Genomic DNA, 12,687 nt, shown 5'->3' with positions numbered 1-12,687 from the left:
CTTTGGGATTTTTTTATGAGGGATTTTTCAGTTTTCAAATAGGGAACAACAGAATTTCTGCTAAGGCGGTAAGTGACAGGACCCAGGCAGAGGAGCCTGCTCTGAGCTGGCACCTTGGACCCAGATTGTGGTGGCTGACCTCCTGGGCAACCAGGGCCAGGAGGACATGCTTTGACAGTTCAAAGCAGGCCACCACACTGGGAACATCTTCTGGGCGCTAGCTGCCCAGATGGCCGGGCAGGGGCACCCATGGCAGTAGTGCCGCACAAAGGCCAACTCTACAGCCACAGCCCATTGGCAGCTGGCCCAGAGGGGCAGATACCTCTACTGTCTGTGCAGTCCCCATCTGGGTTTCGCAGGCGCGCATCTTTGGGACAGGGCAGCTTTTTACACTACTGGGGCCAGAACAGGTGCTGGCCCCACACTCTAGCTCCCCCTGGCTGCAGATCCAGGAGGAGCCAGACAGGGTTATTTTGCCCAAGTGGCAAAACTTGCACCACACCAAAGTGCACATCTGGGCATGTGCGTGGAGGCGAAAAGCCCCAGCTAAAATTTGCACTGCTTCTGTTTGAGCTGCTGCAAGCACACATGCCTGCATGTGTGGACATGCCCCATGAGCACTACCAAACAGAGTTGAGCAGGTCCTGAACAAAGAGTAACTGCAAAGGTAGCCAAGAAGAAACTGTTCAGAATCAGTTCAGGAAACCCTCGATCTGCAGGTTTTAATCAGAATTTCTAAAATTATATTTTTAGAAAGAGACTTTGACCTCAGCTTTACTTGCAATCTAATATTCAGCAGCAGTGAAATGGTAGGAGTGATAATACTATATTCTTCAGTGTAAAAAATGTTGCAAATATTACATTGATTAGGACCATGGAAATATCAATGATGACTAAATACAAGGAACCTGACTTCTAAACAAAAATCAACTAACTGGTTTACATGACATAAGAGTAAAACAGCTACCCATGCTCAGTCAGGAAACCTTTTGGTATGCATTAAAATTGGGTTAAATACATCACTCTCATGGGGTTGGTAATGACCACTAGTAATCCAGTCATTTATTACCAGTATTTAGCCACTTTTAATTATTCTACATGCCATACTGGAATATAATAAAGAACTTTTTTGACATTTGTAATGAAGCTATATTATAAAAATCTCAAGTGCAAATTGTACGCACCCTGGGTTGAGAATTACATTACCCAGATAAATGCTAAACGTACACTTTCTTACTACAAAAATTCAGAGTGCTTGCTATATAAGAATTACATAATTATAAGGGAATAAAATAGTCTGTTAAAGAATGTTGCTCTTGCATGCACTCACTGCCAACATAAAGGATAATTCTGCATAATGGAATAATTAATCACCTATGTCTTGTTGAGCCAAGAAAAGCTGAAGAGTATTCAATGCTTTGTGAGCATCAGCTGGCTTGACAGATGCTATGGAGGACATAGTTCAGTACCTCTAAAGCCATCTAATTATCAGGAACAAATTCAATTCTGATTTAGTATGCCTCCCCAGCTGGAGGCCGAGGGATGTTCATTTGGAAATGACTAAGTATGCTTTAACAGATGATGGATTAGCCTAAGTGTTCTGTGTACAAATCAACAGGAATCTGGTCAGGATTCAGAGCACCACATAATAAGACCACAGTGACTATTTTTCCCAGCAATTAATTAAGCAGATTCCAATATAACTTTTTTTCAGCAAACACCACTTTATTTGAAAAACTGCACTCACTTATTCCCTTCACGTGGAAACATCTCCAACATTTCTCTCAGTGTCTAACCAGGGGGTGGAACCCAGTATTAACTTACAGCGCAAAACAGAAACCCATGCGAGTCCCCACTCTCTTCCACCAACTACATAACTCCCTTCCCTTTCTCCTTCACATAAAGATCTTAGACGACTAACCTGGTTTTCATCTTGTAAAACTCTATACTGCTCCTTCCAAACAGTGATTTTGGAAGCTTCATCTTTTCTTAGTGCTCTTTCCTTCTTTAGCTCAGGACTCCAGAAGGTCTTGATGCTGTTCATGGAGGAGCTCAGCTTGCTTTCTTTCACCTCCACATCCTTGCGCAGCAGATCATTTTCCCGCAATACCTCTTTGAGCTGTGTCTGCAGATCCATTATAGTATTATCCCTGGCCTGGCGCAGTGAGTGAGGCACAGTGGATGCCATGCTCACTGGAGGAAGGTGGTGCTCTCCAAATGCAATAGTATCACTGGCAACACCACTACTGGCAATGTTAGGGCTGCTACCCATTGCAGTCATTCTCACACCATAAGGCAGCCGTCCACCGGATCGACCGAGAGTCATGGTACTTTTAGGGGTGTCTGCACCCACGTTCTCATGGTCACTGAGATACATAGGGCCAGATGTGGCATAGGCAGCATTTAAGGATTGAATATTTTCCATGGAAAGTGTCTTCCCACTGCCACCTCCAGTACTGCTTCCAGAGCTCCCACCAGTGCTGTTGGTTCGACGGTGACCCAGGCGTGGTGATCGTGGCAACCTTGGTGAACGCCCTGGACTCTGGTTGCTTGGTTCAACCTTACCAACTGACCGAGTGCTTCCGTACATGGCTGAACTGGTGGTGTGAGGAGACTATATAGATGTAAAGCAGAAAGGAGAGATCCTGCAAGGCTTTGCTGTGGTTGAAAGTCAGTTTAAGGCCAATCACAATTTATTGCAGATCCAGTTGTCCATGTTTGAAGTCATGTACTCATGGTGTTCGAGCTCGTATCTGTATCAATTAAAGCAACACAAATTAAATATCCATTTTATCAAAATACATCAGTTTTTATCCCACACCTTCAATTAGTGCTCCATTTCTCTAATATGCTCCCAGCTAGTTGTCATCGTCAAAAATGCAATTTACAAATAGTTTTTGAAACCAGAAAATTTGAAACTCAAGTAAATTTTTTATTCTCTACTCTTCCTCCCCTACTTTGCCATTTATGTTGCTATAGGCATAGCCTGAACCAGAACAGCGTATTTTTTCCCCTTGCAAAGAAGACTTCAATCCTCATCTGCAGCTTATGCCTGGAGTTTAAACTTTATAATTAAGATGAAGGACCTGCCCAGTAGACAAAATTCTTCCCTATGTAAGAACACTAAGCTTCTGAGTCTTCAGTCCCAATGGTTGTGAAAACCCTCCCATAGTTGCAAGTGTAATGTACACTAACGCAGTGTTTTCTTAAGTCTACTGGTAGACAGCTCCAGTCCTATTAACACCCCTAAAACTGTCTTTTATTTTTACTGCCGCCATTTACATTAAGTAGTCAGCACCAAAACTGACAAGACCATAGCACTTTTAATTTCTGTTGCTACCAGCAAAGTTCTAAGTAGCAAACGGTATAGGTATTATAGCTCTATTATGCTATAAAAGACCCAAATATGAAACTTGAGAGAGTCTTGTCCTCATCTCTACCCACTTACTCATGTAAATGCATCTCTACTCCATATCCTCAAGTCTATCCATTTAGCACAAAGGGGAAAAAAGAAAAAAAAAGAATGCCCTTTCATCCTTTTAAAATGCATCGTAAGTTCAAGTGTTTTCACACACATTAGACAGGGCTAATAAAAATAGAATCCCTGAATAAAGTCCAGGGAGAACACTCTGATATGAATCACAGCAGCGCTCCTTTCACATAAACTGGAGTGAAATTAAGCTGATGTCTCATTTGTGCACTTACACTAGCTACTGTCTCATCCTTTCCCTTGTATGTCAGCTTTCGCCAATAAGTGTGGTCCTCTGGCTGTGTCTCTAGCAAAATTGTCCAGATCTACACATGAGTGTGTGTCTATGACAAGGTGAGTAAATTGAATTAAAAAAAACTGATGGAAAATATTAAAAAGAAAGAGCACAGTGTTGAAAGAGACAGTAAAAATGGGTAGAGAAACAAATACATGAATCAGAAGACGCAATACAGAGAAAAATACTGGGACAATGGGCGACTGGTATCTCTCAAGTCTGGGGGGGGCACCAGCCAGCCAATTGCCAAAAGAGGGGGGAGAGGATCCCCAGCAGCCAATCACCAAACCAGTGGCAAAACCAGAAATGCACTTCTGATTCTGGTTGGCGCTTCCAGGGGGTGCACGGCTGATATCAAGAGGTGCACGTGCACCTGCATGCACCCCCTACACATCGCCAGTGACTGGGACAACAGTAGAGAGAGGACAAAGAGGGGACAAATACTGAAGACAAAGAAAATATACATAATGAGCTGTTAAAGAAAAGGAGTAAAAATTGAGTAAAGAGACAAAAAGATAGAGTCCCATTTTTTGAATGTATGAAATATAAAAAAACATAGCACAGAAACCAAAAGCTGCTATCAACTCAGCAGCAGCTACAAGAGGCTGAAACTGGACTCTGCCCCAGATGAATGCAAGCCCCAGAGAGAAGGGAGAGAAGTAGAGCCTTCAGCAGCCATTTTAACGTGCCCATGCTTCTATTTCAGTGTAGAAATTGCCTTCCCTGCTTAAGACATACAGGTTTCCCTTAATTTATGCAATACATGCATTCCCAGAAAGCTGCACATAAATCTAATTCGCATAAAGGGAACTCAGTTTACAATGTAAGAAACAGGGATACATTCTAATGGCAGTGAGGGAGGGAGGGAGTAAAGCTGGGACTAGGGAAGGGACGGTGGGAAGGGTGCATCAGCCACTCCAGGGGCTGCAGCGGAGAGCAAAGCAGAGGAAACTGAGTGGGTGCAGGGTGTGGGACGAGGGGGCACAGCTCTTGCTGCTACGTGCACCCCGAGAGGGCTGTGGCTGGGGGCCACACTCTTCCCAGGGGGTGCGTGTCCCAGGATCTGTATGTGGGAGGAGAGCAGGCTTCTGCTGCAGACTGGAGCCAGCAGCAGCACTGGGCTCTTCACTGCGCTCAGGGCAAGCTGCGGAGATGGGAGGGGGGCTGCTGCCACCTCAAAATTTGCCATAGCCCCGACCCCAGCCTGCCCTCCCAGCACTGCCACCAAGTGCCAGGAAGAGCCTGGTGCCACTGCTGGCAGCCTGTTCTCCTCCCACACACAGATCCAGCAGCATGCACACCCAGAGAAGAGTCCAGCACAGCCCCCCAGCCCACAGCCCCGCCAGGGTGTGCCTGGCAGCAAGAGCCATACTCCACTCCTGTCCTGTCCCATGCCCTGCACCCACACAGTTTCCTCTGCTCCCTGCTGCAGCCCAAGGAGTGGCCAACAGGCTGCACCGCACCCCTCCCCCTCCCCATATAGATTTACCTGATCATACCCCAGGCCTCCACTTCTCCCCACTCACCCCACCCCTACTGCAATGGCCTCAGGAACAGCTGACACCACCTGCCTGCACCACAGCATAGCGTAGCCCAGGGGCTGGGGTGAATGGGGACAAGCAGAGCCCTGGACCTGATGGCATAGGAGTGAATTTACGTCGCATATAACAAATTTGGGGTATACAAAGGGGTCATCTCATAGGAGCGAATTTGCACATACAGAACCCACATAAATCAAGGGAAACCTGTACATCCCATTTCAGGGGGCTAATTTTTGACGGAAATATGCATGTGGTATGCAGATATATATAGTATTGCTAAAATGCTGAATTTAGGTCTGGTTCCATCCATACTGAAGTGTTTTCGTACCTAAACCTTTTCTCAAAGTGGTCAAAATATATCTAGGTAGTTGGAAAAGAGCTGATCTTAGTAAACTACTGGCTACACAGGAGCCTTCGGAGAGAGAGGACACGGAAAGGCTTATCTACCTCTATGTGAGCCAGCTGCCAGTGCTTTGGTCAGCCTAATTGTAATGGTCAATATGCTACACTCCAGATCTTGAACACTGGCAAACAGACCATTTTTTCTTTTAGAAGAAATGAACTGGAAGTCAGCTTAAGCAAAACTGTCCTCAAACTAATCTCATAGTGTCTAAATGATTAGTTTGAAAAAGCAACTCCACCTCACTGGGCATGAAAAACAGATTACACATAATTGCCAAAACAAAAGTGCGTTCACTGATGGCTTGTGTACATGAAGACTCTCAGGAAAGACTGTCTGAAATAACAGGGGGGGAGAATTTAAAGCTTATGAGTGAAATAGCACTGAACTCCAGTAGCACACTTATTCTGAATTTAAGCATCCTTAATTAGGTTTAGCTTAATTCAGCTGAAGGGTACTATGTATTTTGTTCTATGCATTTCAATTTAACAGAACACTTAAACTCAGCTTAGTTGCTTAAAAATGTATATAACATCCAATGCAGTGAAAAGCATGGCAACACTGATACAAATACAAAATTGGAAAGTACAAAGGCATCAACTAAATCCTTGCATTTCTGAATAATGAATTTGAAATCAGCACAACAAAACAAAAATCTTTTGGTGGACTGTTATATAAATCATGACTCCAGAAGGCACAGTTAAATACAGATTCAAAAAACTTTGCTTTAGCCAGCATTTTGTCAAACTATTAATAGCTTCTTTAGAGAATGAAAACGAATGTCATGTCCTTGACAGAAAAGTAACTTCCCAAGTAGCTGAAGGCAGCTGGTCCCGCACAATCTTTTTTATTAAAATGATGTGCTAATCTACCATGCAAACAGATTTATACTTTACACCTTAAGTGAAAATAAGGCACATGATAATTCAGCTCTCAGTACTGCTTAGTAGACAGACAAACCCTCCTCGTCACCCAAGGGAATTAAGTTACCTTAACCACAGATATCAACAACTAATCAGAACCTGGTGCTCAGTTAAGACTTTCTGGGGAGTCACTGGAAGTTTGTTTTTATTGTTTAAATGAGAAAACCTAACATGCAAAGAAGTTCTTAAGGAACTGCGCTACGTCTCTTCCTCATATTATATTGTCATAAACTCAAAATCAACAGTGAATGAGTCCCTGAAGATTGGGAGCCTCTCAATATTTCTAGAATTTTAAGTTTTCAGTTTAAAAAAAAGTTTCTAGCCTTTATGGCTGTAGATACTCTTCAAATATTAACTAAATGCACCTACCCAAGCATACAATCAGCTTCAGTGCCTTTTGTCAAGAAAAGATTTATCAAGCTACAGAAGTATGGAATTTATACTATGTACTCAGTTGCTATTCCAAACCCTGGTAACAGGGTAGTTGCTATTCCAAACCCTGGTAACAGGGTTACTACCAAAGAACGTGAATTTCACCTTGCTGCCATCTGGAAACACTACAAAGAGGAGCAGAGGTGGATGCTGAATGTATTCACTAGCAAAGCCTCTGCAGAATTAGAACTGAGTGGAGACTCTTTTTCTCATTTGCAGTAGGCAGTATTTGGAAGAATGGAATGAAAGCTCTAGCTTCTTTCCAGGAATCCCAGGAATGAGAGAAGGACTATTAGGGTAAGAAAATTTGTCTTAAACCCTGGATGTAGATATAGAACTAATGAAGTCTATGGATAGCACCTTAGCAGGAATCTTAGCAAAATATTCTCTATGCTTTGATGACACTTCCCACATTTTATATTAACTTTTGATTAACAGACATCCAGTAAACTGAACAACCACTGCATCATGTGTCAGTCCTATGAATTAAGTACATTAGAGAGACAGACACAGTACTAAGTTGCCTGCCTGTTGCCTAATACGAATTTAACCACTCTGGCAAGAAGGTAGACAAAGGAATAAAGAATCAAGTTGGAACAACAAGTCAGATAATTAACTAGTTAATATATTTCACAAAGTGCTTTCAATAGGTTAGTCTAATGAAATCATGGAACTTGAAGTTTCACAAAGAAAAAGTAGAAATGATAGGAGCCTGGGACAGTTCTGAACCTTAATGCAACTATTTAATTTGAATCAAGGAATGAACTTCTGCACTTCTTAATGCCTTATTCAAAGGGTCAAAAGAGGGAGAAGTAGAACCATAACCATAATCTGTATCAGAGCTGAATTTCCAACTTTAAAATCTGTGGTAATTCCAGGAGAAAAAGGAAACAACCATCAAGGATAGAAGAAAAAAAGCAGAGTAGCAGATATGAAGACTGGAAAGAGATTCCTAGGCCATCCATCACAGCTGAAGGCAGTTGAGTGCCAAGGATCATTGGGCTAAAGAACTGGAACTTTAATTAACCTAACTCCCTCTATGTCATCAGTTTGGCTCATGAAATTGTGCAAACCTCTACAAATGGGCTGGGACAGCAACTACTTCTATGTCCTTTTTTCTAAAAACAAAAACATATTTTGCCGGGACTGTCTGATTCCTAGAGACCACGTTATCACTCTAGTTTCATATTCTCTAAGTATGGCCTCAAAGACATGAGAGATCTTTCACCTGGTGACTTATACCAACAATACAAGAATAATCTCAGACATCAAGCCAATATAACCGAGTAATGATATAAAACACAAAGGATACACTTAGAAAGCAAGTCTCAGCAACCATGTTTTGATCTCAGAAGAAGATTATCAGAATGGGGGTATCCAGTCTCACAGCTAGTGATAAAGCTGTAATGACCCATGTCTACATAGCAACTTTTTCTTGATAGAGCAAAACAACTTGCTCTGGACCCTTTAGCTGTTTCACTGTTTGTTGGGAAACACCAGTAAATAAGGACCTGGGAGTGAAAAACCAAAATTTATGCTATGGAAATGGTTACAAGTGATTTGTTTTATTGGTAGTACAGATGCATCTGGGATCAGCTAAATATCCTTACAAAAGTCGAACTAGACTTCAAACAAAGGGTTAGTTTATATTTCTTTGCTTTCTCCTAAGTCACCATTTGTCAAATTGCTCCAAGGACTCAGACAACTATTTCAACAGTTACTGAATTTATCTGTAATTACCAGGAAGGAACAAAGATTCAAGTATTATGGTGCCAACAGGAGAAATAGAACACTTGGCAACTTTTTGTCAATACCAAAACACTGATTAGTATTACCTATTGTTTCATACCCATCTGGTTCCTGTATTCTGTCATGAATACTTCCCTGAGGCAGCAAAAGAGAAACTACTATAAGCCTACCAATAAAGGCAAAAGAACAAGCTGAAGTGCAGTAAATTCTCTCAGCTCCCATTTTGTCCAACCCATCAAGAGACTGGAGGAGGCCCATACCTCTGTAACTAATTAGTCCATGTGTTATGAATGGGCCAAGGAAAGGGAATCTGGTTACAGTAGCCTATGGGATTGCAAAAAAACCCCAAAACAGCTCCTAGGTTGGGTTGATAACCAAATCAAAAGTCATTATTTAAACTTTTTTTTAATCATTTAGAGGTTCCTCTTTTAAAAAATAAGTGCACTTAAAAACTCTAAATGTAAGACAAAATATGTTACAGACAAAAATTAGAAACTCCAGATAAATGTAAAGAGATAAGCAAGCCAACTCCATTAGACCTTGTGAAAAACACTGAGATATAGCCGGGGTGTAGGTTGTGGCCGTGTTGATCTAAGGACATAGGCAGACAAGGTTCTTTGGGTGAATCTAACAACTTTTATTAGACCAACTAAATAGTTGGAGAACAATATTTAAGCAAGCTTTTGGGTTCAAAAATCCTTTGTCAGGCTAAGGAAGTTTCAGCAGTTGATGCATGTTCTTCCTGGATGGAATGAAGAGTAAAAAAGCCAGAGGCTGGGCTGGTATGCATACAAGACAGGCAGGCAGTGAAAATATAGACTGAGGAGTCAGTGGGTGAGATACAGCCTGCATTTCTTCTATATAGTGAAAGATCTAGTAGGAAGTGAAAAGTAAATTATAAACAACATATCGTTCACATCTTTTCCTAACGTAATGAAAAAATACGGTCCTGAAAATATTAGTCCTTATAATTGCTTAATTTATATAGTTAAAAGTATACCTTCCCAGGTACCAAAAAGATACACCAAGTCTAGCACAAAGGACTTAACTGCAAATTTTTGGTTGACAGAATCATTATGAAAATGTGGATGCATCTTCAGAAAATGGCTAAAATACAAATGGAAGAGTATTTAAATCACAGATTTCTAGTTGACTGTTTAAATCATGACTAAAGGGCACCTGTACACACCATGGGTTTTAATCCTCATTAAATTAAATAGGTTTATAAAATTTAAACCTGTTTATTTTGGAGTGTCGCATCTGTGTTTACACGCACTAGGTTGTCAAACAAATTAAGCTGGGTCCCTGGCCAGTGCTGCAGGAGAGTGGGATGGTCCAGTGCTGCCCCCTGGCCTGGGGCACCCCACACACTCTGTGCCTGTGCCCTGCCACACAGCTGTGAAAGCAGGGAGCCAACAAACCATATAAGAAAAAAAAGCAAAAGCAATTCAAAAGTGAAAGCAATTGGAAGGGGTGAACTACAAAAAAGTTGCAGCACCACCTGGTGGACAAAGGGGCTCATTACATGTATTTGAGTGCCTTTGTGTTTGCACACAACGAATCCATGGATGTGACACTTCAATTCCCACCGAGCCAAACTAAACTACATCCGAGGAGTTTTAGTTCACTGCACCAGAAAGACTTCTAAAGTGTCCAGAAAACCCGCTCATAGTTGCAGTGCAAGAAAGTGGAACAAATATAGTGTGTACAAAGGCACAAAATGGCTAATTTAAATAATCTTAGTTAAATTCAGGCCTGTCCGACTTCTAAGTGGCCAGAGGCCACATATTTGTGGGCCACACCAGGGAAAGTCATGGACCCACCCCCCAAGTCCTCCAAGGCAACATGCCATAAGGGACTCTCTGCAGGTCACAGTGCCAAACTGCAGAACCCCTGGATTTCCAGTTTTGGTAGATGGGCCAAAATAGGAGAAACCAATAAGTAACCAAATTAGGATGAAGCTCACGTACTGGACAGACATACCTTCCCCTCTCGTGACAGCTCTAGGACTGGTAGATATAGAGTTGTTTGCATTATTCTTATCTTCTATCACTTTGTATCAATAAAATTTGCCTGACATTGAACAGAGAGGTGGTGGCTCGTCTGAGGGTTTTGGGACCTCCCGGACCAAGGTATTAGGGGTGTGCAAAGCTCCGGTTGGCAATTTGATTTGGAGAAGATTCGGTCCAATTCGGAGGCCAAATCACCAAATTTGAATCAAAGCAGAAGGAAAAAACCCCCTCAGAATGAATTTGGAGCCTACAAATCGATTCAGAAAAGATTTGGAGATTCAGAAGGCAGTCTTTCAGGGGAACAGAAACTGAGAAGAGGGAGCAGGAGCAGGGAAGTGGGGGGAAGACTGACATCTCTAGCTGGCCAGTGACTGTAATCTTTCCCCGAGTCCCCTTCTAATCACAGTTCTCTGGGGGAGGGATGTAGAAACAGCACATAAGCCTCTGTCTGCGCCCTTTCTGTGCCTTTTGTGAGCTGTTTCTGCCTCAGCAACTACATCTGAAAGGTAGAGGACTGGCTTGGCTTCCTACTTAGTCTCCTGCTAGTTTCTGTTCTTGGAAAGGACTGGATACAGCTTATTAACTAGGATCCCTCTACTTATCCCTATCCAATCTGTTTCTTTCAACTTACTCTTCCCCAAAAAACCTCTTATTTGTTCTTGTTCGGTTCCCCCCCTCACTTTTTAAAAAGAAAACTGTGTTTTCCCTGGCAGTGTGATCCATCACTGTGCAGGAAAGCACATACATTACACATACTCGCACACATACACAACAAAGAAGAGGAGATATTATATAGTTACACACAGATACAAACTAAACACAACACAAAAGAATTCAGACACACTTACTGGGGAACATCTTGGAAAAAATTATCAAAGAGACCGTTCTTGACAGACTGGCTGATGGCAACATCCTGAGGGACAGCCAGCACAGGTTTGTTGTGGGTAGGTCTTGCCTGACCAATCTCATCTCCTTCTATGACCAGGTGACATGTCACCTGGACAAGGGGGAAGAGATTGATGTGATATATCTTGATTTTAAAAAAGCCTTTGATCTGATGTCCCACGATCATCTCATGGAAAAATTGGCCACCTGTGGCCTCATCTGCATCACAGTCTGATGGCTGGGGAATTGGCTCCAAGGTTGAACCCAGAGAATGGTAGTCGACAAAAGTAAATCATCATGGTGCACCATGACCAGTGGGGTCCCCCAAGACTCTGTCCCTGGGTCTATACTCTTTAACATCTTTATTAATGATGTGGACACTGATATCAGAAGCAGACTGGCCAAGTTCACCAATGACACCAAACTTCGGGGTAAAGCGTCCACACCTAAGGACAGGATGGTAATCCAGGCCAACCTAGACAGGCCTAGAAAACGGGCGGACGAAAACCTGATAGTATCCAACACCAAAAAATGCAAGGTACTCCACCTTGGGAGAAAAAAACCCGCAGCATGCTTATAGGCTCAGCAGTGCTACGCTTGCTAGCACCACAGCCGAAAGTGACTTGGGGGTCATGACTGACCGCAAGATGAATATGAGCCACCAATGCAATGTTGCAGCTGATAAAGAGAAGAAAACACTGACTTGCATCCACAGATCCTTCTCAAGCAAATCCCAGGATGTCACTTTCCCACTGTACTCAGCCTTGGTGAGGCCGCAGCTGGAGTACTGCATCTACAATTTAAAAAAGATGTGGAGAAGCTTGAGACAGTCCAGAGGAGAGCCTCGCATATGATCAGAGAGCAGGAGAACAGGCCCTATGATGAGAGGCTGAGAGCCATGGGACTCTTCAGCCTGGAAAAGTGCAGGCTCAGGGGGGATCTGGTGGCTGCCTATATATATATAAGGGGTGTACATCAGGA

At 42.7% G+C, this 12,687-nt stretch overlaps 1 protein-coding gene across 6 annotated transcripts in view; it reads right to left on the bottom strand.

Annotated features, from left to right (window-relative positions):
- The window catches only part of ERC1 (ELKS/RAB6-interacting/CAST family member 1), a 539,371-nt gene extending 536,621 nt beyond the window's left edge, over nucleotides 1-2,750 (bottom strand). For all 6 annotated transcript variants that reach the window (XM_019515532.1, XM_019515527.1, XM_019515529.1 and 3 more), the window contains exon 1: nucleotides 1,922-2,750. In XM_019515532.1, the coding sequence (XP_019371077.1) occupies nucleotides 1,922-2,590 (669 nt within the window). In that variant the 5' untranslated portion in view covers nucleotides 2,591-2,750. The remainder of the gene's footprint in view (nucleotides 1-1,921) is intronic.
- Nucleotides 2,751-12,687: the final 9,937 nt, after the last annotated feature.

This window comes from Gavialis gangeticus, unplaced genomic scaffold (assembly GCF_001723915.1).
Source record: "Gavialis gangeticus isolate Ggan-Ray unplaced genomic scaffold, GavGan_comp1, whole genome shotgun sequence".
NCBI classification, from domain to species: domain Eukaryota; kingdom Metazoa; phylum Chordata; order Crocodylia; family Gavialidae; genus Gavialis; species Gavialis gangeticus.
Note: the sequence above shows the minus strand (reverse complement) of the source record. Positions and strands in the feature narration are given on the sequence as shown.